The 27632-nt window shown below is 43.9% G+C and overlaps 1 protein-coding gene across 1 annotated transcript in view; it reads right to left on the minus strand.

The window, feature by feature from the left end:
- Positions 1-27632, minus strand: part of LOC143934988 (dynein axonemal heavy chain 9-like) — a 301551-nt gene that overhangs the window by 186606 nt on the left and 87313 nt on the right. Inside the window, 8 exon segments of the mRNA XM_077458539.1 lie at positions 1095-1221; positions 1377-1507; positions 11777-12647; positions 12730-12896; positions 17567-17789; positions 18000-18424; positions 23815-24011; positions 26368-26503. Of these exon segments, the coding sequence (XP_077314665.1) occupies positions 1095-1221; positions 1377-1507; positions 11777-12647; positions 12730-12896; positions 17567-17789; positions 18000-18424; positions 23815-24011; positions 26368-26503 (2277 nt within the window).

Raw genomic sequence — 27632 nt, forward strand, 5'->3', positions numbered from 1 at the left:
CAGGTGTGCGCTATGTACAGAGGGCAGAGTTCAGGTGTGCGCTATGTACAGAGGGCAGAGTTCAGGAGTGCGCTATGTACAGTGTGCAGAGTTCAGGGGTGCACTATGTACAAGAGGGCAGGGTTCAGGGGTGCACTATGTACAGAGGGCAGAGTTCAGGGGTGCACTATGTACAGAGGGCAGCATTCAGGGGTGCACTATGTACAGAGGGCAGGGTTCAGGGGTGCACCATGTACAGAGGGCAGCGTTCAGGGGTGCACTATGTACAGAGGGCAGAGTTCAGGGGTGCACTATGTACAGAGGGCAGCGTTCAGGGGTGCACTATGTACAGAGGGCAGAGTTCAGGGGTGCACTATGTACAGAGGGCAGCGTTCAGGGGTGCACTATGTACAGAGGGCAGAGTTCAGGGGTGCACTATGTACAGAGGGCAGTGTTCAGGGGTGCACTATGTACAGAGGGCAGCGTTCAGGGGTGCACTATGTACAGAGGGCAGGGTTCAGGGGTGCACTATGTACAGAGGGCAGAGTTCAGGGGTGCACTATGTACAGAGGGCAGCGTTCAGGGGTGCACTATGTACAAGAGGGCAGGGTTCAGAAGTGTGCCAAGTACAGAGAGCAGAGTTCAGGAGTGCACATTGTCACCCTGTCAAATGAGCTTTCCATGGAGACTACAAGTGGCCATTTCAACACCCATTATTCAGTCATGGTCCACTATTATCACCTTCAGGATACCTGTTCTGAAAAAATGCGATGCACCCATTGCTGGAGTGCCTGTAGACACGAAAGTTCAGAGAAGCAGTGCGGGGATCATCAGCACTAACAAAGGGAGGGAAAAAAGGGGATTTTGACTCCTCCACATGACAGCATTCAAGCCTGGCAACGGCTTCTCAGGCCTGAGCACTGCATCCTATGAGGAAGGGGGAGGTTACATGCTTACCAATACCCTGAAGTACCCAGTACTGCTGAGAGCTCAGGCAGGTTAATGGGCCATGGTGGAGCATAGCCAAGGTAAGTAGCCAAGGTAAGTACCAATGGGTTGTGGGGAAGGTTTTAAGAGAACTTGTCCCTTTTCCCTTAACAGACAAAGCAACTCACAAGCTGAGGGTTGGTGCCATTGGAAAGGATGTCCAAGAGATCAGCTGACGATATAAAGTAAAATCTTGGGAAAGCCAGACGCTTGGTATCCAGATATTCGGCCAAGGCCTTTTCACATAAAGACAACCTGCAACAAAACCAACTTGTGTGAGAATCACTACAATTTCCTTTCTGAACATCACATGACACCTCCAACTGTCAGAAAAGAATAAGACGGCGTCTGGCTTTCATGCCGGTCACCGATGAGGCACCAGAAGTCACTCAGCCCTTTGTATCTCCTACCTGGCCTGGATGTCCTCCAGCTTCTCATACAGTCCAGGCTTGTTGGTTGCTTCCACCACATTTGGGGTCTTATTAGCATCGGTGGCCAACTCGTTGAAATCCGAATCAATGCCTTCAAACCTCTTTGAATCCTGGAAGACATTTAAAGCATTTATGAAATTCTCCTTTGTTCCCCCTTTTGATCCAGTTAATAAATAACACTGAAAGCGTTTTCTTCTATCCGTTTGATGAGTGCAGAAAAAAAAAAAAAAAAACTTGTTGAACCCGCCAGAAATTCGGAGCTTTCACGTTTCCACTTCCTCTCTAAGCTCTCCCAGGTTTTATCATGGACCACAAAACAAACCCACCCTATACTGGGCAGATTCATTATTTTAAAAGGAATTTATATTTCTATAGCACTTTTCTCCCTGGGGAGTCAAAGCGCTTATAAAGTTGGTTGTTGGGGTGTGTAGAAGGTGAGTCAGCCATCTTGGTTGTGCTCAGTAGAATATCATACTAGAGCCAATTCTTAGGAGTGTGGGAGGAAACCCTCACCGGCACAAGGAGAACATGCAAACTCCATGCAGATAGTGGCCAATCATTAAAGTGGTTCTAAAATCTGAAGGGTGCAAGAATGCATTCTCTGCATTAAAGTAAAAAAAAAAAAACCTTCTGCAAGCAGCTCCCCCCGGGCCCCTCCTAAACACTAACCTGAGCTCAATCTCGAGCCAGAGATGTGCACAAGAGCTCTCCTCATTGGCTCAGTCAATCACAGCCAGTAAGGAGGGAGTGGGGGGGGCGGAGCCAAGCTCAGTGTATCCTATGGACAAACAGAGCCAGCTTGGGAGTGAGCACACACAAGTGCCCCTATAGCAAGCCACTTCCTATAGGGGGCACCCGGCAGGAGGGAGAGGCCAGAAGCACCGGCGGGGGACCCAAGAAGAGGAGGATCTGGGCTGCTTTGTGCAAAACCATTACACAGAGCAGGCAAGTATGACGTTATTTAAAAAAAAAAAAAAAATAAGTGAGATTTTAGAATTATTTTAAGCCACTGTGCTGCCTCCAAGAAGAGGATAGGGGGCGGGATTCTGTAGTTCGTGAGAGGCAACTAAGCAGGGCTGACACCTATCCTGGCAATTTCAGTCTATTGGGAGGAATAGTCCCCCACCGGATAAAGGCAAGCAAAGGGCCACATCTGCCCCCCCCCCCCCACGGTCTGCAGTTTGGAGACCCCTGCCCTAGACCTATCTGGGAGAAGATCAGTCAAATTATTTTCATTTAGATGTGGGGACCCTCCGCCTCTCCTGTCTCTTTCCTCCTCATTGGGGAATAAAGGTTCCTATGATATTTGAATAAGGTCCTATGACATGTTTGTTATAGTTTTTTTGTTGTGTGGTGTATGAGATTTAAATGTTTTTTCCTCTTTTTTTATATATGTATTGTCTTGGTTTTTTGTTGCGTTGGAAATCAATGTGCAATTTTATTTCTAAAATGTAAAAAAAAAAAATAATAATAATTTTATTTTTAAAAAGGAAAATAATTTATGATATACAGAGCAAACTAACTGTCACCCAGTAGAGAGTTTACATCTACTTTAAGTATGAAAACCTATTAAAACTCAAGATAAAAGCAATCTTTCTTCCCGATGTTGTACTTGCCTCATATATGCGATCTTTAACTGAAGCACCATAAACTATTATTATCTACAAGACATTAAGAAAATAAGTTTTTGAGAGAGAGGGAATCAAAGCGGGCCAGGATACCACGTCCCAATGTTAATAAATACAACAAGGAAGAAAAAAGGGCCAAATAGGGGCTGGGGAATCACCAACCCCTGGGACTTTAAAGGTATCGAATCAAATACCGTAATATATTTGCAGAAAAAGATTGATGTATAAAATATTGCAATTTTATTCATGCTACACATAATTATAATTTAAACATTCATAAAACAATGATTTAACATTAATTTGCAAGAGAAAGCACATTGATATTGGATTCCATTTTTCACCAAACAGGAAGGATGAAAAAAAGGGCACACTGCAATCATTCTCAACATGTTTCGCCCGGAACGGGCTTCTTCAGGAAAAACTGATTGAGCAGCCACGAAAAACGATATTGCCAAAGCTATAGTTAGCTGCTTCAATGTTATGCGTCTGGTCACTTCAATTGCCCTCTTGGCAATTGAAGTGACCAGACGCATAACATTGAAGCAGCTAACTATAGCCTTACTATGTCGGTTTCCAACATAATATATGGATTTGGATCTCTGATCTATTATTGAAACTAGACTACCTTTATTGATTCAACTTCACTATTAAGACTCCCAGCAGGCGGAAAGTCTCTTTTTTGTTCTGCGATTTTATCGCTAAAATGACCATACTCTTTTTGACAATATTCCAAAATAATTATCGCTTGATTTCTCTCCGATATGTGGAGCTTTGGCAATATCGTTTTTCGTGGCTGCTCAATCAGTTTTTCCTGAAGAAGCCCGTTCCGGGCGAAACATGTTGAGAATGATTGCAGTGTGCCCTTTTTTTCATCCTTCCTGTTTGGTGAAAAATTGAATCTAATATCAATGTGCTTTCTCTTGCAAATTAATGTTAAATCATTGTTTTATGAATGTTTAAATTATAATTATGTGTAGCATGAATAAAATTGTAATATTTTATACATCAATCTTTTTCTGAAAATATATTATTTGATTCGATACCTTTAAAGTCCCAGGGGTTGGTGATTCCCCAGCCCCTATTTGGCCCTTTTTTCTTCCTTGTTGTATTATTATCTACAAATCTATGAACATGAAGCCAACAAATATGCCAACTATCACAAACGTACGTGTTTGCTATTTGTTATAGTTTTTTTTGTTGTGTTGTTTATGAGACTTAAATGTTCTTAAATATTTTTTTCCTTTGTATTATTTTTGCATGTGGTCTTGTTTTTTTTTTTGTGTTGTACTCAATTTGTAATTTTTTTTCTAAAATTAATGAAAAAAATAAATTAAAAAAAAAATCTATAAAAAAAAAAAAAAAAAAGGGGAAAACAAGGATTTTATTTTTAAAAAGGGTAACGATTTATGATATACAGCGCAAAACTAACTGTCACCCAGTAGAGAGTTTACATCTACTTTAAGTATGAAAACCTATTAAAACTTAAAATAAAAGCAATCTTTCTTCCCGATGTTGTACTTGCCTCATATATGCGATCTTTAACTGAAGCACCATAAACTATTGTTATCTACAAATCTATAAACATGAAGCCAACAAATATGCCAACGATCACAAATGTGATACCTGTTTATTTATATATTTTTATATATATATATATATATATATATATATATATATATATATATATATATATATATATATATACACACACACACACACATATATATATATATATATATATATATATATATATATATTTTGTTATAGTTTTTTGTTCTGTGTATGAGACTTAAATGTTTTTTTCCTTTGTATTTTTTTGGATTGTGCTCTTGGTTTTTATTGCGTTGTACTCAATTTGTAATTTTTTTCTAAAATGAATAAAAAAAAAAAAAAGTGAAAACAAGGATTTTATTTGTAAAAAGAGTAATGGTTTACGATATAGAGCGCAACACTAACTGTCACCCAGTAGAGAGTTTACATCTACTTCCAAAACTCAAAATGAAAGCGATCTTTCTTCCCAATGTCGTACTTGCCTCAGATATGCAGCTTTTTACCAAAGCCCCATAAACGATTGTTATTTACCCATCAATAAACATGAACCCAACAAACACACCGACTATCACAAATGTATTCTCGCATTGCAACGAAAATGCGAACCCAAAGCCAATCAGAGAATGAATTTGCTCGAATGCTTTTTTTTTAGGGGCTCCTGGAGCGTGTCGGGACTTTTACCGGCATTTTATTTACTCGAAGTCAGATCATAACACGGGGAACATATTTGCAGTTTGTTGGGATTTTATGACGGTCGGGTTGTGGTGCTCTGCTACAACACTAAATGTCATTTTATAGAGTTGCGTAAAAGGGATAAAAAAATAAAAATAAAAAGACTGAATTTGTAAGTTTATAGCGGAGAAAATGTCTCGCGGTGACATCTCTGCAGCAAACACAATGCAGATGACAAAACGACAGCAGAGGATTCTGGGAAGATGGAAGTTCTGCGTTAGGAAGGCCGGGATGTCAGAAGCGGCGGGGCGACTGCTTTGCGTTTCTGGATTTGAGCAGAACGAAAAAACGAAATGTATCTAAACCCCAACGTAACCAATTCCCGTACCGGCCAATTCTGCCCCTTCGCTCCTACATGGGAAAATCAGCATTTTTGTTCTAGAAAATTATTCCGAACCCCCAAATATCATATATGTTTTTTTTTTAGCAGAGACATTAGGGAATAAAATGGCAGTTGTTGCAACTTTTTATGCCACACGGTATTTGCACAGCGATTTTTCAAACGCTTTTTTTGGGGGGGGGGGGGGACTGTTTCATGAATTAAAAAAAAACAAACAGTAAAGTTAGCCCAACTTTTTTGTATAATGTGAAAGATGATGTTACGCCGAGTAAATAGATACTCAGCACGTCACACTTGAAAACTGCGCACACTCGTGTAATGGCGCCAAATTTTCGGTACTTAAAAATCTACTTAAATTTTTTTTTTGAGTTTTAGAAGAGGTCTAGGGCTAGAATTGTTGCTTTTGCTCTAACACACATGGCGATACTTCATATGTGTGGTTTGAACGCCGTTTACATATGTGGGTGTGACTTACGTATGCGTTCGCTTCTGTGCACGAGCACGCGGGAACGGGGGCGCTTTACTTTTTTTTTTATTCTTTATTTTCTCTTTAAAAAAAACATTTGGATGACTTTTATTCCTATTACAAGGAATGTAAACATCCATTGTAATAGAAATAGTGCATGACAGGTCCTCTTTATGGAGAGATGTGGGGTCTATAAGACCCCACATCTCTACTCCAGGCTGGAAAGGCTGAGATAAAGAGAAGAAAAAAAATTCTCTCTGCCTTTCCAGCTGCGTCCTCAGCTTTTTTTTACTTCAGCCGGCGCGGATGTGACGTCATAATGCAGCGCTTGGGCATCCGAGGGTCATAGAGATGACTGGGGACTATCTAGTCACCAGAAATTTCTATGGTAAACAACAGATTCATTCTCTGGCTTGCTGATTGCAGGGGCGAGCCGAGAGAAGCACTGGAGGGCGCTGTGATTGTTCTTACAGTGCAGAGAATCGCCGGTGTTCTGGCAGATAGTGTCCTGCTATCATATAGTGTCTGCCCCGTACTGTGCATGCAGAAGAAGCTTCGGAAAATCTCCAAAGCTGAACGGCGCCTGCGCCATGAGTGGAGGTGGTAGCCCCACCATCCAAGCGGACATAGGGTTGTGAAAATCAGAGGGCCCCTCGCGGGCGAGCTTCTTTTGCCACGCTTCGGGCTCGGCTCTTTTTTATTCCTACTCTATGTCCACTTGGATGGTGGGGATAGAACCTGGACTCACGGCGCAGGTGCCGTTCATCCTCGGCTATTTTCGGAATCTGTGTTGCTGTGTACTGTGCATGCGCACTACACAGCGGACACTATCTGATGGGGGACCTTATATGATGGGACACCGGCTGAAAAAGAGGATATCTGGATGATGCCTGTAGCTGCACCCATCATTCAGATATCCCCACTCAAAGTCCAGGATGTCACATGACGTAACTTGGGCAGGAAGTGGTTAAAAATGTCATATTAGAGCTCGGATCCTCTATCCCCTGTAGACAACTATTGAGCGAAACGCGTTGGGGCGGAGCCTTCAGCAGTGGTTTCATCATGCACGGCCACGATCCCGAAGCAATATCTTTTAAATAAAGGAAGTTTTATTGGGTAATGCTCTATACAGCACTTTATCTTTTTATATATCTGCCCTTTATGATTGCCGCTCAGGACTTTCTATCCGTTAACCGGGACAGGGAGCAGTGACCCTCGTGGCTTTAAGTGCGAGTTGCCATTGGGATACATTTGAGTGTGTATGGCCTGTTATTTGTGTCTAGCTCTGGTAAGTGGTTTCTGTGCTCAGTTGGTGGGGGAAGGGGCACTGAACTAGGGGGGGAAACCGTCAGCTGCTGGTTGGCTTTGATGAATGACACCTGCCTGGACCTTTATATCAAATTTATTATATATCACTTTTAGTTATTTTATTATTTCTTGCTCTGTCACTTAGTAGTTTTGCATGAAGGACTCTTTTTAATGTATTGCTGCATTTTGTAGAAGGTGTAATGAATGCATTGCAGATAAAAATTATTGCGCATTTTTTACGTATTTATTTTCTTGATTGTTTTGCACTTTTTGAATCTCTATTTGTATTGTGGATATTTGATATGTAAAGGGTTAGTGTAGCGCACATCATTCGATTTACTTTGGGTGTTGCCGTATTCAGACACCATATAGGAATGACGTTTTCTCATCAAATAAAATACATTTTCATCCACTTTTATTTTTACATTAAGCGCAGAGGTTTTAGATATACACTGCCTGGAAAAAGTATTCACACCCCTTGAAATTCCCCACATTTTGTTACAACCAAAACCATAAATGTATTTTATTGGGATTTTATGTGATGGACCAACACAAAGTGTCACATAATTGTGAATTGGAAGGAAAATGATACAAATAAATATGTGAAAAGTGTGGGGGGAGGGGCATTTGTATGGCGCCCCCCGGAGTCAATACTTTGTAGAACCCCCTTTCTCTACAAGTCTTTTTGGAGGTGTCTCTACCAGCTTTGCCCATCTAGAGAGAACATTTCTGCCCATTCTTCTTCTTTGTAAAATATCTCGCGCTCTGTCAGATTGGATGGAGAGCGTCTGTGATCAGCAATTTTCAAGTCTGGCCACAGATTCTCAATGGGATTTAGGTCTGGACTGTGACTGGGCCATTCTAACACATGAATATGCTTTGATGTAAACCATTCCATTGTAGCTCTGGCTGGATGTTTCGGGTCGTTGTCCTGCTGGAAGGGGAACCTCCGCCCCGGTCTCAAGTCTTTTGCCGACTCCAACAGGTTTTCTTGTAAGATTGTCCTGTATTTGTCTCCATCCATCTTCCCATCAACTCTGACCAGCTTCCCTGTCCCTGCTGAAGAAAACCATCCCCACCACATGATGCTGCCACCACCATGTCTCACGGTGGGGATGGTGTTTTTGGGGGATGGGCGGTGTTAGTTTCCCCCACACATAGCGTTTTACTTTTAGGCCACAAAGTTGAATTTTGGTCTCCTCTGACCAGATCACCTTCTTCCACATGTTTGCTGCCCCCTCCCCCACATGGCTTCTTCCATTTTGTAATACATTTACTTTTATGGTTGTAACATGACAAAATGTGGGAAATTTCAAGAGTTATGAATACTTTTTCAAGGCACTGTGTGTGCTCAGGTCAGATTTTATGAATGGGGTTTACAACCACTTTAGTAGCAACCTCCTGTTATCGCAATGCTGGGAATGGTACTCAGAAGCTATTGGGGCTCACTGGAGTACCCCGTTTCCCCGAAAATAAGACCTAACGTGATTGTCGGTGATGGCTGCAATATAAGCCCTACCCCCCAAATAAGCCCTAGTTGAAGTCCTTGTTGGTCTTATTTTCAGGGTAGGGTTTATATTGCATCCATCACCGACAATCACACTAGGTCTTATTTTTGGGGAAACAGGGTAGGAGTGCTGAATTCTACCCTTCCATAGGGATTGACCATTATTGGTAGAGTCCATAGTTTGGTCCAAGCTGGACTAATGTGATTATGTAAAAACATTTATACCTGGAATTCATCATCAAGCACTGACATTTAAACACATCTATTTAATTTGATTACTAAATATACCAAAACTTCTAAAAGGCTGCTATCAATTAACTGCAAGAGAAGAAGTAATGGAAGGTCGGGTGATCGGTCATCAGCCGGCATTCGAAGCGGGTCAAATGGTCTCACCAACCACTGCCTCCGGGTAACAGCAGCATGAAAACTCAAAAAGGAATTTAAGGTGTGAAATAGAACCCCAGGGGGAAAAAACAATTCAGCAATAGATGTAGGTGATAACCTGTGTTTTGGATGTAGGCCATGGTTACGGCTCATTAGCGGGTCTCATACTGGGCACCTCCGGGGGCATTTTTTTTGCCTTAAACTTTCACCTGGCAATCCTGCCAGTAACATAATTCCTGTTCTAGTGTGACAATCACTCACTTACTGTATCCAGGGCCGTTTTTAAGGCAAGGGCAAAAGGGGCAGCTGCCCTGGGCCCTGTCGTTGTTGTGGGGCCCAAAGCAGCTGCCTCATACTTGCCAAACTATCCTGGTTTAAATGTACTCATCCCTTGAGGTTTTAGTCCTGTGCTGTGTCCCGATATCTCAGTGTGAAGTGCTGCTACTAATGCTGCCCAGCTCTGCCCTATTGTTGTGTAAAGATGACTCATCTGCAGACCCTGTGTTTACATGTGAATTACTGGCATTCATATGTAAATAGTGGCACCATTCATATGTAAATAGGGGCATTTGGCGGCATTGATAGGTATATCAGGCCCCCCTGAGGTCATATCCACAGTTATCAATGTTAACCAATCGACAAGCAGAAATCATGTACTGTAACCTCTAGCAACTAATCAGTGAGCCGTAATGTGTGCCGCCAGAAACCAGTCAGTGAGCGGTAATGATACACTGTAACCTCTGGCAACCAATCGCAATAGCTGCCTGATCTTATTCAGTAAACTGATTTTGAGGTCTAGCTGCTATTTATTGTATGTTTTGGAGCAGGTGGATAGCAAACTACATGGGGGGGGGGGCCCCAAGAAAAGTTTTGCCCAGGGTCCAATCAATATTAAAGACGGCCCTGACTGTATCTATGGAAGAAGCCACATTTGTCACCCGGGGCTGTTCTCGCGATTTGGACTAAAAATATGTCTTCCTCTCCTCATAGCCGTTACATAAGGAGCGGTGAGATTTGTAGTTTACAGGAAAAGCTTCAAAAGCAAAATACATTGTTTTTTTTTTGCTTTCAGTGCAGTTCACGAGATTTTACACGGACGCTTCATTTCTGGCGAGGTCAACAAGGTGTTTTTTTTTTTTTTTTGTACTTACTGGAGATGATGTTCTTCACCTAACAAAAAAAAAAGAAAAGAAAACTTCCGCCTCCAGCTAACAGCAGGACGATATATCAAAAAGGAATTTAAGAAAATGTGAACATCGTAAAAAAGAACTCTAGGCAAAAAAAATAAAAAATTCAGCAGTAGATGCCGGCGATAACCGGCGTTCTTGGATGTGGGCCGTGGTTATAGGCTCGTTGCCAATTAAAACGAAGCCCTTCCTTTTGTTAAGAGCAAGACTTTGAATGTGGAAAGATGGAGTTCCGGCACCTGCAGCACTCAATGTATGAAATGGCAAGGGGGTGCTGGGATGTGCCGGAGGGTCTATTGATGCTGGGGGGGATCTATTGTTATTGGGGAGATCAATTGTTGCAGGGGGTGTCTATGGTTGCTGGGGGGGGGGCTATTTTGTTGCTTGGGGTAAATGGTTGCTGGGAGGACTCTACAATTGAGGGAGCGGCCTACTGTTGCTGGCTGCTGGAGGATTAATTCATGGAGGCTAATAGAAGATCGAGGAGTCTAAAGTTGCTGAAGTTGATCTATTTGTGTTGGGGGCCATATTGTTGCAGGGGGGGATCTATTGTTAATGTGTGGTCTATGGTTGCTGAGAAAGTGTATTGTAGTTGTTGGGAGATCTATTGTTATGCTGGGGGGGGGGGTTATCGTTGCTGAAGTGGATTTATTATTGTTGGGGGGGGTGGATTGTTGCTGGTTGGATCAATTGTTGCTGAAGGGATCCATTGTTGCTGGGAGGGGTCTATTGTTGCTGGGAGGGGTCTATTGTTGCTGGGAGGGGTCTATTGTTGCTGGGAGGGGTCTATTGTTGCTAAGGTGGATTTATTATTGCTGGGGGCGGGGGTAGGTTGTTGCTGGTTGGATCAATTGTTGCTGAAGGGATCCATTGTTGCTGGGAGGGGTCTATTGTTGCTGGGAGGGGTATATTGTTGCTTGTTGGAGGGGGATCTATTTTACTGCTTTTCTTGTTATCATTAACACATTCCATACAAACTACTGAGCATCACAAAATGATACTTGGTTGTGTATTCTCTAAAAGGGGCGGTACTGAGAGGTGAGTAGGGCGTGGAACTAATGGACACTGCTCGGAGGTAGGTAGGAGGTGGAGAAAAGGGGTGACTCAGATGTTGGGAGTACCTGCACCTATTCACTGAGAAAAAAAGCCCTGGTTCAAGTGTGTATCCAAAGGCCAGCCATAGATAAACCGGTTTCTACTTTACATACAGGTCACTGAATGTTGCGTTTTCCTTACAATTCTATAAAGGACACCGAAAAGGTCGATTAACAAGTACCTCAGGAAGCTGCGCACGGATGTCATCAGAACCAATGAAAATGCTCTCCAGGTGAGACCAGGTACGCTGCACCTCAAACCAGATGGAGATCACCGAGTCGGCACTGGACAGCTTCTTTTGCCAGCCTGAGACTTCTTCCAAAAAGAAGGCTATATACTTTGAGGTCATCAGGTTTTGCAGTTGAACCTGATTATCCTCCAGAGTCTCAATGAGTTCCTCATCGGACTTGATCAACGGCACACTTGTCCTCGGGTGAGGCTCGTACTGGAAGTTCATGGCACTCCAGGTAGCATCCAGTTCCTTCAAGACTTTCTCCATGCCCATTTCCTTCACCGCTTTGTCCACGATGCCGCGGACTTCATCCTCAAAGTTATGGAGGTTGAGCTTCAACAAGTCAGCGAGAGTGGTGTCTTCATCCATGGTGAAGCGGACTCCAGTGGCTTGCATCAGTTGACTCCAGTGCCTTTCCCGAATGGCGGGGTTCTGCAGTTCAGCCACCGCTCTTAAAGAAGTCAATATGTTCTTCACTTGGTTGTCAAGACCTAAGAATGCATCCCATGCCCTCATCTCCTTGTCTAGATTACGGATGTCCTTGGCAAACCTCTTGCACTCCAAGTCCATGTTTTCCACGTTTATCTCTCTCCACTTGGTGGTCTGCCAGTCATCCATGCTGGAGGTGACCGACGTGATCATATCCCAAAGCTCTTTAAGGAGACAGACCTCTTTCCGACATTGTTTTAGCTGTCTGTAATCTGGAATACTGACCTCAAACAAGGCAGCAGACTCAAAAATTGAGGCCATTATAGTCTCCATTTTTTGTATCTCCATATGTTTGTTATCCAGCATCTGGTATGGTAATACGCTGTTAAACCTGAGAAAACAAACCGACTATCAAGTAAATCATTTAAGCTTCAGCCAATTGAAAAATGTTAGCTCAATGGTTTGGTGTGTACCTAAACGGAGCCTCCTTGCGGAACTTCTCGCGGAAGTTGAACTGCTGAACATCGAATGAAGCGCACTTCCTGCGGAGGAGCGTCACTTCATTGGCCTGTAAAGGAGCCACTTGCTGCTTCACGGTAATGGCCATCTTCTTAATGTTGTTCCATTTCTCTGGCAGCTCCTAAGCAGACAAGAGGCGGCACTCCGATTACAAATAGTTTGGATCAGATGTCTGCTCAACTCTAGTGAATCTTGAACTTCTTTTCTCATTTTGAAGATGTGATAATCACAAGCAGCTTCTTCGAGCTGTAAGGAGCGTCAGGAACATACCCCCCGTATTTATAGCCACACAGGTAACTCTGTCATAGAATACATATGGATTGTGTCAAGGCAGATGCTGGTCACCCAAGAACATGATGGAAGGAGTGAAACCCTCTGTTTAATTACATCATCTAATTCCCCCATTTGCAAGAGAAGTGAAAGAGGTCATCTATGTAATACCAGAACAACCATCCCTATACAGTTTGGGTATTGGGTTGGCCCTCAACACCATCTTTCACCCACATAGAATGATGTTTTACCAGCTTCTCCCCATTAATCTGTCAATACTTTGCATCTTCAGCCATGTAACTTAATCAATGCATGTCACAGATTTCACCATAATTCTAGTATGTAATTAGAACAAGGTGGTTTCAAAGAACTCACAACTTCAATCATGTTTATGGACAATGGACATCTGCCTTGACACATTCCATGGTAATTGGTGTAAGGTGGCCGAGTTTCCCATGTGGCTATAAAGGCTTGGGTACGCTCCAGACACTCAGAGCCGAGAAAACTCTTTGGTCTTCAACATTACGTAACAAGACCAGTTGAATATCACTTCCTTCTACTATCTATACTAGGGGTCTCCAAACTTTCTGAACAAAACAATTGGGGGGGGGGGGGGGGGGGGGTTGCAGCTGGGTGTCCTCAAAAATTATATATATATTTTTAGCAGAGATCCTAGGAAATAAAATAGCGGTTGTTGCAATATTTTATGTCACATGGGCCCCATCATTGGTATCAGTGGGAAAAATATGATTGGTAGGGCCCAATCAAATTTGTATCAGTGGGAGGAATAGTGCCCCATCATTGGTATCAGTGGTAGGAATAGTGTCCCATCATTGGTATCTGTGGGAGGAATAGTGTCCCATCATTGGTATCAGTGGGAGGAATAGTGCCCCATCATTGGTGTCAGTGGGAGGAATAGTGTCCCATCATTGGTATCAGTGGGAGGAATAGTGCCCCATCATTGGAGTTAGTGGGAGGAATAGTGCCCCATCATTGGTATCAGTGGGGGGAATAGTGTCCCATCATTGGTGTCAGTGGGAGGAATAGTGCCCCATCATTGGTATCAGTGGGAGGAATAGTGTCCCATCATTGGTGTCAGTGGGAGGAATAGTGTCCCATCATTGGTATCAGCGGGAGGAATAGTGCCCCATCATTGGAGTTAGTGGGAGGAATAGTGCCCCATTACTAGTGTCAGTGGGAGGAATAGTGTCCCATCATTGGTATCAGTGGGAGGAATAGTGCCCCATCATTGGTGTCAGTGGGAGGAATAGTGCCCCATCATTGGTGTCAGTGGGAGGAATAGTGTCCCATCATTGGTATCAGTGGAAGGAATCGTGCCCCATCATTGGTGTCAGTGGGAGGAATAGTGCCCCATCATTGGTGTCAGTGGGAGGAATAGTGTCCCATCATTGGTGTCAGTGGGAGGAATAGTGTCCCATCATTGGTATCAGTGGGAGGAATAGTGCCCCATCATTGGTATCAGTGGGAGGAATAGTGCCCCATCATTGGTGTCAGTGGGAGGAATAGTGTCCCATCATTGGTATCAGTGGGAGGAATAGTGCCCCATCATTGGTGTCAGTGGGAGGAATAGTGCCCCATCATTGGTGTCAGTGGGAGGAATAGTGTCCCATCATTGGTATCAGTGGGAGGAATAGTGCCCCATCATTGGTATCTGTGGGAGGAATAGTGTCCCATCATTGGTATCTGTGGGAGGAATAGTGTGCCATCATTGGTGTCAGTGGGAGGAATAGTGTCCCATCATTGGTATCAGTGGGAGGAATAGTGTCCCATCATTGGAGTTAGTGGGAGGAATAGTGCCCCATCATTGGTATCAGTGGGGGGAATAGTGTCCCATCATTGGTGTCAGTGGGAGGAATAGTGCCCCATCATTGGTATCAGTGGGAGGAATAGTGTCCCATCATTGGTGTCAGTGGGAGGAATAGTGTCCCATCATTGGTATCAGCGGGAGGAATAGTGCCCCATCATTGGAGTTAGTGGGAGGAATAGTGCCCCATTACTAGTGTCAGTGGGAGGAATAGTGTCCCATCATTGGTATCAGTGGGAGGAATAGTGCCCCATCATTGGTGTCAGTGGGAGGAATAGTGCCCCATCATTGGTGTCAGTGGGAGGAATAGTGTCCCATCATTGGTATCAGTGGAAGGAATCGTGCCCCATCATTGGTGTCAGTGGGAGGAATAGTGTCCCATCATTGGTGTCAGTGGGAGGAATAGTGTCCCATCATTGGTATCAGTGGGAGGAATAGTGCCCCATCATTGGTATCAGTGGGAGGAATAGTGCCCCATCATTGGTGTCAGTGGGAGGAATAGTGTCCCATCATTGGTATCAGTGGGAGGAATAGTGCCCCATCATTGGTGTCAGTGGGAGGAATAGTGCCCCATCATTGGTATCAGTGGGAGGAATAGTGTCCCATCATTGGTATCTGTGGGAGGAATAGTGTCCCATCATTGGTATCTGTGGGAGGAATAGTGTGCCATCATTGGTGTCAGTGGGAGGAATAGTGTCCCATCATTGGTATCAGTGGGAGGAATAGTGCCCCATCATTGGAGTTAGTGGGAGGAATAGTGCCCCATTACTAGTGTCAGTGGGAGGAATAGTGTCCCATCATTGGTATCAGTGGAAGGAATTGTGCCCCATCATTGGTGTCAGTGGGAGGAATAGTGCCCCATCATTGGTGTCAGTGGGAGGAATAGTGCCCCATCATTGGTGTCAGTGGGAGGAATAGTGTCCCATCATTGGTATCAGTGGAAGGAATCGTGCCCCATCATTGGTGTCAGTGGGAGGAATAGTGCCCCATCATTGGTGTCAGTGGGAGGAATAGTGTCCCATCATTGGTGTCAGTGGGAGGAATAGTGTCCCATCATTGGTATCAGTGGGAGGAATAGTGCCCCATCATTGGTATCAGTGGGAGGACTAGTGCCCCATCATTGGTGTCAGTGGGAGGAATAGTGTCCCATCATTGGTATCAGTGGGAGGAATAGTGCCCCATCATTGGTGTCAGTGGGAGGAATAGTGCCCCATCATTGGTGTCAGTGGGAGGAATAGTGCCCCATCATTGGTGTCAGTGGGAGGAATAGTGTCCCATCATTGGTGTCAGTGGGGGGAATAGTGCCCCATCATTGATGTCAGTGGGAGGAATAGTGTCCCATCATTGGTATCAGTGGGAGGAATAGTGTCCCATCATTGGTATCAGTGGGGGGAATAGTGTCCCATCATTGGTATCAGTGGGAGGAATAGTGCCCCATCATTGGTGTCAGTGGGAGGAATAGTGTCCCATCATTGGTATCAGTGGAAGGAATTGTGCCCCATCATTGGTGTCAGTGGGAGGAATAGTGCCCCATCATTGGTGTCAGTGGGGGGAATAGTGTCCCATCATTGGTGTCAGTGGGAGGAATAGTGTCCCATCATTGGTGTCAGTGGGAGGAATAGTGCCCCATCATTGGTGTCAGTGGGAGGAATAGTGTCCCATCATTGGTGTCAGTGGGAGGAATAGGGCCCCATCATTGGTGTCAGTGGGAGGAATAGTGTCCCATCATTGGTGTGAGTGGGAGGAATAGTGTCCCATCATTGGTGTCAGTGGGAGGAATAGGGCCCCATCATTGGTGTCAGTGGGAGGAATAGTGTCCCATCATTGGTATCAGTGGGAGGAATAGTGTCCCATCATTGGTGTCAGTGGGAGGAATAGTGTCCCATCATTGGTATCAGCGGGAGGAATAGTGCCCCATCATTGGAGTTAGTGGGAGGAATAGTGCCCCATTACTGGTGTCAGTGGGAGGAATAGTGCCCCATCATTGGTATCAGTGGAAGGAATTGTGCCCCATCATTGGTGTCAGTGGGAGGAATAGTGCCCCATCATTGGTGTCAGTGGGAGGAATAGTGCCCCATCATTGGTATCAGTGGGAGGAATAGTGCCCCATCATTGGCATCATTCAGAGGAATAGCACCCCATCAATGTTGTCAGTGAGGGGAATAATGCCCCACCCTTGGTATCAGTGGAAGGAATAGTGCCCCATGGTAAGTGTCAGTGGTGGGAGGAAGAGTGCTCCATCATTAGTGTCTGTGGAAGGAAGAATGCCCCATCGTTGGTGTTAGTTTGAGAAATAGTGCCCCAAGAGCCAGATAATGGCAAACAAAGGGCCACATATGGTCCTTGGGCCGCAGTTTGGAAACCACTGATCTATATCCTGACCTGCATAAATGTCAACCTTCACAGCCAAGTAATGGGAGGTTGGGCCTCCTCTTTCTTTTGAAGCACATGGGTTTGCAATTTTAATGTCTGCCAGTGGCAAACACTGCCAACATTTGTTTTGGGAGGTCCAAACCAAGTGCAGCAAGCAAGTGAAGCTTCAGCTTCATGTTAGGAATATGGATAGAAGGCTCATATTAATGGACATATAACTATAAACAAATGTATGACATATACCCTCTCAATAGGCAAGAAGGTTTGTCCTGCCCTGAAGCCCGTACACAACCTTGCAGTAATATATAAAATAGGGTCCTGACCTCCAGCTGTTTGTAGACCTCATCAGGAAGTTCCTGCTCATAGACCTTCAGGAGCTCTATGGTCTGTTTCAGAGGCTCAAACAACTCATCTGTGCTGTTCTGTCGATCCTTCACAGCCATTAATTGGCCCATTATGTCCACCAAACCATTATAGTCTCCTTCCTTCAGCTGTGCGCTTAAACCTCGCTCTGCTACCTTGATGAACTCCTCCAGGTCGGCCAGACTGTGGAAGGAAATTGTACATTTTGTTTATTAGTTCATATAACACCCACAATTTCCAGTGCATGTTCCAGTACATACTACACGGAACCATACAAGTCCACCCTGTAACCAGATGGAGCTCACAGTCTAATGGGCCTACAACTATATTACAAGCACAACAAGGAACATTACTACTGTTAGTTGTGAAGGCCTTTTTCATGCTTGACCTCACCTGTTTGTGACGTGATCAATGAGATGCTGCTTAAACATCAGACTCCACCTCTTGATGACGTTGAGAAGCGCAGATTTGAAGGGCTGTGCATCCACCTTCATCCACCCTTCAAACACATTGACCGGTTCCATGCTGCTGACTTTCTCATAGATATTCTCATAGGAATCGATCTGTTCTCTGAATTGACCCAACGTGGGCGGGGTCTCTGGCACTCCGTCCTCAGCGTGAGCTTCTATCTCCTCTGCTGTGAGCACGTGACCGTAGAGGAGAAACTGGCGCATGAACTCTTTGCGGTCGTCGACGTAAAGGTAAGAGTAGTGATCGAAGGAGTTGCGGTACTCGGTGCACATGGACATGATGTTCTGCACGTTTTCCATGAGAAAGTTCCGCATGTCAGCGAGATCCACCATATCTTCCATATCAGCCTAGGGAAAAAAAAATTATATTATATACACACACACACACACACACACACACAAAATAAGATACAATTCATTAGACATGTGCAAAAGGAAAACATTTCTTTCGTTTTAATTTGTTAATTCATTAATTTCGTTTAGTTATATTCGTTAACTTCCTTAAATTCGTTTTCGGATTTCGTTTAGTTTTCTACCGAATTCGAAAAATCGGCCACATTCGAAAATATTTCTACCGGATTAGAAATGATTTCAACCACATTCGAAAATATTTCAACCGCATTCGAAAATATTTTGTGACCCGACTTTAGGGACATGTATCTTGGGGTCACTTGGTGCTAGAAACTCCAAATTTGGATATGTTGTAGTGCTGGTACTATTGTGTTTGTATACCAAATTTGGGGTTTCTAGCTATAAGTGACCCCGAGATATGTGGCCCCAAAGTCGGGTCGCAAAATGTCATTCTCTGCTGCAGAAAAGTACTTGACAGTGCCTATATCTATTGGACTATAATGCCGCGTACACACGGGCGGACTGTATGGCGTACTTAGTCCGTCGAAACACATTTCAGCGGACAGTCCGCTCGTGTGTGGGCTTCAGCTGACTTTTTCAGTGTGCAGTCTGGCGTACTAAGTATTTCGGAATTTCCGTAATTCTGTCCGTCATACTTTGGTTTCAGCGGACAGTCCGCTCGTCAGTAGGCTAGTTGGACGGACTAAGAATGGCGCATACTCAGAAAGGATTTACACGGCGGAAGGGTGCTTTGCTGTGTATTGGACTTCCTATTTCTAGTCCCGTCGTACGTGCTGTACACGTCATCGCGCAAGCTTTCGAGGGACTGTTCGTGTATCCGTGTGTGGTCAAGTCCGTTCAGTGGAAAGTACGACGGACTGTCCGTCTCTTGATTGTATGACGGACTAAGTAGGCCATACAGTCCGCCCGTGTGTACGCGGCCTAAGATTTACTTTGAGCTGACCTTTTGTTTCATTAGATCTTTAAAGAATGACCGAATTCATTCGAATTTATTTGTTATATTTCTTTCGTATTTGTTGTTATTCATTATTTTTTTATTTCGGACATTCGGATGCATCCGAATGTCCGAAAGATGCAAAATTCGGCCGAATTTCGATATACGTTACGAAACGAATTGCACAAGCCTACAATTCATCCATGGCAGCAAACATTTAGAGAAACCAGAAACAAAATAATGATTTAGGAAAGCAACAACTCCAATTTGAGAGAATTTTAAGAGTTTGGTATCCTTATATACCAGCTGTGTGCTGCTTGGAAGCATGTGGGGTTGTTGGAGCCCAAACCTTGCTGGACACTTAGTTAGCCTTTAGTTCATTTGATCCAGTTTTCCTCTCCTTCTCCTGATCTGGTGGACTTTGCCATGAGGGCAGAATTGGTCTACTGTGATCTATCGGAAGGACTGAACCAAGAGAAACGAATAGTGTAGCTGCTACTCCTGGCCTTGTTCCTTTATATAACCCCCTGCTATTAGAGTTGATCCGGAAGCAGCTACTTTGGCGTCCTTAGTGCCTAGTAGATATGTGCAATTTGTTTGGTTCCAAATTAGTTTTTTAACGAATTTTGACAAAATTTGTTGATTCGGAAGAATCCAAATGAAGGAAAAACCCTTTTTTTCCCCGAATATTCGTAAATTCGAATATTCGAAAATTCGTAAGTTCAAAAATCTGAAATAACTATTAAATTATAGGTATTGGAATTTCCTTTCAAATTCGGCTGTTAGTGAACGTAACGAATACGAATTTATCCGAAGTTACGAATGTCGTATCTAAATGAATGAATGTAATGAATTAATAATAATAATAAATAACAATAATAATAAAAACTTTTTAGAATAATTAATTTATTATTAATTTGTTCAGTTCCATTTGTTTAGATGCGGCATTCGTTACTTTCGGATAATTCGTAACTTCGGATAAATTCGTTACATTCACCCACGGACGAATTTGAAAGGAAATTCCAATGCCTATAATTTAATAGTCAGTTATTATTAGTTAGTTATTCTTTAGAATTTTTTGGATTTTCGAATTTAGGAATTATAATCATAAGGAACAACCCAAAAAACAAAAAGAAAATGAAACTAAAATGAAAAAGAACAAATTTTTTGGCAGTTCACATGTCTAGTGCCCAGTCTAGTCTACTCCATGGGTCCAACACTGGGCACATGTCTAGTGCCCAGTCTAGTCTACGCCATGGGTCCAACACTGGACACATGTCTAGTGCCCAGTCTAGTCTACGCCATGGGTCCAACACTGGACACATGTCTAGTGCCCAGTCTAGTCTACGCCATGGGTCCAACACTGGGCACATGTCTAGTGCCCAGTCTAGTCTATGCCATGGGTCCAACACTGGACACATGTCTAGTGCCCAGTCTAGTCTATGCCATGGGTCCAACACTGGGCACATGTCTAGTGCCCAGTCTAGTCTACGCCATGGGTCCAACACTGGGCACATGTCTAGTGCCCAGTCTAGTCTACGCCATGGGTCCAACACTGGACACATGTCTAGTGCCCAGTCTAGTCTACGCCATGGGTCCAACACTGGGCACATGTCTAGTGCCCAGTCTAGTCTACGCCATGGGTCCAACACTGGGCACATGTCTAGTGCCCAGTCTAGTCTACGCCATGGGTCCAACACTGGGCACATGTCTAGTGCCCAGTCTAGTCTACGCCATGGGTCCAACACTGGGCACATGTCTAGTGCCCAGTCTAGTCTACACCATGGGTCCAACACTGGGCACATGTCTAGTGCCCATTTTAGTCTACACCATGGGTCCAACACTTTGTGAATGCACCTATTTCAGCAAAAATGTTGCCATTTGGACCATTAACCCATCAACTCACTGACCCCCAGAAGAAGACTCATATTTACTGAGAATAAAAATGCATTGGGGCTCATTCTCGTGAATATGGACCTCAGTTGTGCCATAGTGTGAATTTTTAGGTGCCATTTGTTATTTGTAACTTGTTTGCCTTGATGGTTTTTTTAGATTTACTGTGACCCTGGCGGCCCGTTTTAACAAACTGTTGTATGCATAAACTTTTGTATGGTTTTAGATCAGGGTTTCTCAGCTAGAGTTCCTCCAGGAGGTTGCTAGGGGTTACTTGAGCAATGAGCAATTTCTGCATCTCATATAAGTTTCCACTGACACCACTGATCTTTTTAGCTATATGTAAGGAGCTATTTTTATCCAATGGCCACAAGTGTAAGAAGCATTCTTCCCAATGACCACCACACCAATGCATCATGAGTTGTAGATATAGTAACTTTCGGTAAGGGATCCCTGAGACTGTCAAGTTATTTTGAGGGTTCTTCTGTGCCGAAAAGGTTGAGAATGGCCGTTTTAGATGAAAAATTATTTTCTGTTTTTAATTTTGGTGCCTAAAAAAAATCCAATCCAGTACAATTGTCTCATCATACCACAGTCACTCCTATCCCAAAGCCTATCCATATCACAGATCCCCCCCCCCCCCCATTACAGAGCCCTCCAATCACACAGTCCCTTCTTCACATCAGGACCCTACCTTTTAGCTCCAGCAGTGTGTAAAAGAGCTGGAGGCAGAAAAAGTTTGGAAGAGGCAGACTTCTGAATGCTGGGGAGGGTCCTGCATGCTGCCTGCCCTAGATTTGGGTCACAAGTTGTCATTGTACAGGAACTGACCATCAACACCATAGCAACGAATAACACCTTCCATAAGTATTTTTATATGGAGAACGGGATGAGGGGTAACAACGTGTGACCTTAATATAATTAGACAAAGACTCCATGGAACCCCTAATCCCTATACTGAACCATTCATGATCAGTGGTGGTGGTGGTGGGGAATGTTCAAGCACATGATACACTTGTGACCACTATGGAAAACACAGCAGGACCATGAAATACTGACATGTGGGTAGGTGCAGCATGACGCGGCCTGCAGAAAGCACACGGAGTCCAAGTGCACTAACCCGGAATATATTTTAACAGACGTCCAGCAGTACACAAGTGGCCTGTTGTGAAGGCAACCTCAACACTCACAAGCTGTAACAGCAATGGGACAGTAGACTGAAGACTCGGAGGTGCCAACAGCATCTGCCACGAGGAGTGGGATAAGGCCTGGCTGATCCTTTCCCAAAGGTGAAGCTTTCAAGAGCTTTGGAGTGGTCCCTGCACTCTCTCTACTCCTCTGGAACCTTTCCCTGGCTCTATGTACTGTTCATGTCAGACAGGTGACCTGCCGCTACTCTAAAATGCGCCAAAAACCTGGGAGACAGGGTCCTAAATAGACTCTGCCTAGCCCAAGATGGCCATCAAAGCCACATGGGGTGCCAGCATCCAATCAGATAGCTGACTCTCTGTGACCGAGGAAACCATAGAGGAATTAGGTTTGGTAATGAGGAAGGGACACTCCAGCTTGCACAGGAGTGACAAATATAAAGCAGGTAAGTGTTCTTCCTGCACAATTTAGCAAGCAACAGAATCGCAATTGTGACATGGGCCTAAGTCTATTTACCTCCCTAGCGGTAATCCCGAGTCTGGCTCGGGTTGGGAATTTACTAGCAGGAGCGGTAACCCCGAGCCAGACTCGGGATCGCACCGCTGGATGCAGGGGAGGACACAGGGAGACTTACTTACCTTGTCCCCTGGATCCAGCGATGTCCCCCGCGCTGTGTGATCGAGATGTCCTCCACTCGATTTACAGTGCCAAATGCCGCCAAGCTCCGTTCCCTGCGGCGTTACGGCGCACGGGAGCGGAGAACGGCGTCAAATTCTAAAAAGTAAAAAGACGCAAAACACACACAGCACTGTAATCTTACAGATTACACTTCTGTATTACAAAATACACACCCCCTTTGTCCCTAGTGGTCTGTCCGGTGTCCTGCATGCACTTTTATATTATAAATACTGTTTTTTCTGCCTGGAATTTGGAGATTGTCCATAGCAACCAAAACGTGTCCCTTTTTCAGTGTTTTAGGATTTGATTACATTATTGAATAATTTTTATTATTCTTTATTACATTATAAACTTTATCATACCCGGGATGTCTGCTAGACTCTGGTTTGAAGAGATTTAAGAGCGTTATTCCTAAGAATTACAGGACTACAAAATAAAATGCCTGATTTCCATGCAAAATAATTGTACCGCTTTCAGCACCTAATTGCAGACTGAATCATACCGCCAGGGAGGTTAACATGACCACAACAGAGATGCATTTTTTGAAAGCGACGTCTCATCAACCTTATTTCTTCATATCGTATTGGCAAAACATTTCACCAGCCATAAAAGGAAACCTCTTGGCCAACAATCATCTCCCGAGCATGCAGAGCCCATCATCGAGAAGGTGAGCTTAGGACATACACCTTTCTTCATGAATATGAATCCATACCTGATAATTGGGGAAGCTGCTGGTTTTTGACACCCTGGGAACCAGAGATGAAATCTTGTAGATGTCATTGATAAGTCCTTCTATGATATCGTATAAGCCGTCACTAGCACCAAGGTCCAGGGAAGGTCTGAACACCATGTCTGGGATCACAAGGTCCAGCTGCACTTCAAACAATGGGGTGAGGCTGGCTTTAGCATCTGAAAAGAGAGAGAGAAGAGGCAGACGGTCACTACTATCTTTCCTAATCCCCCCAAGAGGCAATAGGATCAACTTTACCTATAAATGTCAGGACCCCGTTATATTATATACATTTAGGAAAGAATCCAGGACTTTCTTAAAGCAATCTACACAGAACCTCCTCTGCAGGGAGTCTATTCCACCTTTTCACAGCTCTTACTGTGAAGAAACCTTTCCGTCTTTTGGAGATTAAATCTTTTTTTCTATAGACGTAAAAAGTGCCCCGGTGTCCTCTGATGACCTTAAAGTGAATAACTCAACACCAAGTTCACAATATGGACCCCTTATGTATTTATACATGGAGATCATATCCCCCTTATGTATTTATACATGTTGATCATATCCCCCCTTATGTATTTATACATGGAGATCATATCCCCCTTATGTATTTATACATGTTGATCATATCCCCCCTTATGTATTTATACATGTTGATCATATCCCCCCTTATGTATTTATACATGGGGATCATATCCCCCCCTTATATATTTATACATGGAGATCATATCCCCCCTTCTGTATTTATACATGGAGATCATATCCCCCCTTATGTATTTATACATGGAGATCATATCCCCCCTTATGTATTTGTCCATGTTGAGCCTATCCCCCCCCCCTTATGTATTTATACATGGAGATCATATCCCCCCTTCTGTATTTATACATGGAGATCATATCCCCCCTTATGTATTTATACATGGAGATCATACCCCCCCCCTTATGTATTTGTCCATGTTGAGCCTATCCCCCCCCCTTATGTATTTATACATGGAGATCATATCCCCCCTTATGTATTTATACATGGAGATCATATCCCCCCCTTATGTATTTATACATGGAGATCATATCCCCCCCTTATATATTTATACATGGAGATCATATCCCCCCTTCTGTATTTATACATGGAGATCATATCCCCCCTTATGTATTTATACATGGAGATCATATCCCCCCTTACGTATTTATACATGGAGATAATACCCCCCCTTATGTATTTATACATGGAGATCATATCCCCCCCTTATGTATTTATACATGGAGATCATATCCCCCCTTATGTATTTATACATGGAGATCATATCCCCCCTTATGTATTTATACATGGAGATCATATCCCCCCTTAATCTCCTCTTCTCAAGAGAGAATAAATTCAGTTCCTCTAATCGTTCCTCATAGCTGAGCTCCTCCATGCCTCTTATCAGTTTGGTTGCCCTTCTCTGCACTTTCTCCAGTTCCCCGATATCCTTTCTGAGAACTGGAGCCCAAAACTGAAACTGCATATTCCAGATGAGGTCTTAGTTGTCAAAATAGAAATTGGGTTCTAGATGTGGGTTCTAGATATTAGGTGAAAATAATGAGAGAAAACATCATCCTTGTAGAACGCGACTCCATCACGACTTTATTTGAAAACACAGAAAAGTTTGCCGATGTGAAATTCTATCATGGAGGTGGAGGGGTGTTAAGCTGAGACCCTTACCGGGGTAAACACAAATATGGACTCAAAAAGACCCCAGATCTCCCCTTTTTCCTTAAAAAAATAAAAATGAAACTGGAATTGGCGTCGGAGGTCGCTCTGGTCCTCCCAGGGCATAGAGCTGATTGGGGGCTATCGTGCCCTCACTCGACTTCCTGCCTAGCCATCGGCTGCACTGGATCCGTTTTGGGCTTACCGATGGCTCTAGTAAGCTCGGGAATGACCGGGAAGCGGAGGGGATTCTGGGGGGGGGGGGGGGTGACAGCTCTCCCGCCACCTCCAAACGTGATCCCATGGGCAATCTGTTGCTGGGAAACCAACACCGAATTGCCCACAGTATATAATGACACCGGAGTTCTGGCTAGCTGCGGCCATAACAACGGTGTTTAATATCAAAGTCATGATGTAAATGTACGGGGGGGGGGGGGGGTCGGTAAGTGGAAATCTACTCCCCATGGGAGAACAGAAGACCATGTCGTTAAACTAACAGGCCAGATTATTTTATGTGAATATGGAATTTTAATCTTTTTGGGTTTGTTATAGCTCTTTGGATACCATAAAGTCCCATGGGAGATGCTTTATCTTGTATATCTTTTTGCTGTCCAATCGCAGGCTGAGGGTGGGTTCAGGAGGACATGGGCTCAGAGGAAGTGGGTTGAACATTGGCTAACAGACTGAAGACATCTAGTGACAAAAATAAGTACTGCGGGGGGGGGGGGGGAATCTCTGAACTGAAGGTGAATATTGCAGTAAAAGCTTTTGTTTTGTTTTTTTACCATTTAATAAGCTATTCATTTTTTTTTTATTATTTGTGGCTGAATTTCTTCTTTGACTCTGCCTACCTGTATTATCCAGGATGAATTTTAGGGAGCATTCAATGGCATTGAAGAATCCGTCGAGCACCATTTCATCGATGTAATCCTCGTACGCTTTCCAGACATCGGAATCCGGGTCTGCGGAGAAGAGTTCCATGTTCTCCTGAAAAACAAGAGCGCGGCTGATTGCAAGTCTATAGAAGAAGGGACGCGCGGTTCTACCTCCGCATCCCCCGCGGACATAGACGCAGCTTCTATTTTCAGCGAAAATGTAAAAAATGAAAAATGAATGGCTGGGGGGAGCCGAGCGCCGTGAATCCTCTGCTAAAAAGAAAAAAAAAAAAAAATCAGCCTTTCATTATTTTTTACAGCCCTCAACAAAAATTACACAGGTAAGGTTGACCAGGTTCATTTAATTGAATTTCATAGCTGGCATCGTTCCCCGTCCCCAGATCGGGGAGAGATGTTCTGTATTCCTGCAGGGAGCCCAAATCTTTAATATGCTCAGATTTCGGCGAATGATCTCCAAGGCATTTTTAGGAAATGTGGGGGGGGATGGTAAATGGCCCCACGTGAGCTTTTCCTTATCGTATTCTGAGACATCTTTTCTGCAATCAGCAAAGTCATTTTATTAAAGCAGACAAATTAATTGTTAACACACACAGTTCCCTGGAACTAAGGGGCCAAGCTTCCCATAGACACCCTCCTAAACCTTGTGTGATAGACTCACCCGGGACAGAGGCTTTTGGAGGGCACTGAATGCTAGCCTCTTGTCTACCGACTATGGGTCGGGGCATTTGAGGGAACTACAATCATTTAGGAAGATGTTATTATGTAATGCAAAAGGACATTATTAAGGAGTCCATGATGGTCCTTGCCAGCTTGGGACTCATAGCTGATGTTGATGTCATCAGCAAACCCCCTGTCTTATCAGAAGGGGGGAATGTCCTTCTCAAGTGTATAAAAGCCTGTATTCTTGTTCAAATAAACAGTCCTTATTCTGGTTTACTTCAAAACTGGTGTTGCCTAGTTCTAGTCCATGATGGTCCTTGCCAGCTTGGGACTCATAGCTGATGTTGATGTCATCAGCAAGCCACCTGTCTGGGGCCCCCTGCCATAATGTGTTTATTGTAAGTATATAAACAAAAGAGTCAGTGCTACTACCCATACATCACATAGATAGCAGAGCTCCCAGGTGCTCGATCCACAGTTGTTGGCTGAGTAGGGAAATGAGGAAAAGATGATCCGCACTCCGGTGATTGCTCTTAAAAAATTTAGTATTTATTAACACA

Source organism: Lithobates pipiens, unplaced genomic scaffold (genome assembly GCF_037356315.1).
Source record: "Lithobates pipiens isolate NorthernLeopardFrog02 unplaced genomic scaffold, aLitPip1_a1.2 Scaffold_28, whole genome shotgun sequence".
Classification (NCBI taxonomy): domain Eukaryota; kingdom Metazoa; phylum Chordata; class Amphibia; order Anura; family Ranidae; genus Lithobates; species Lithobates pipiens.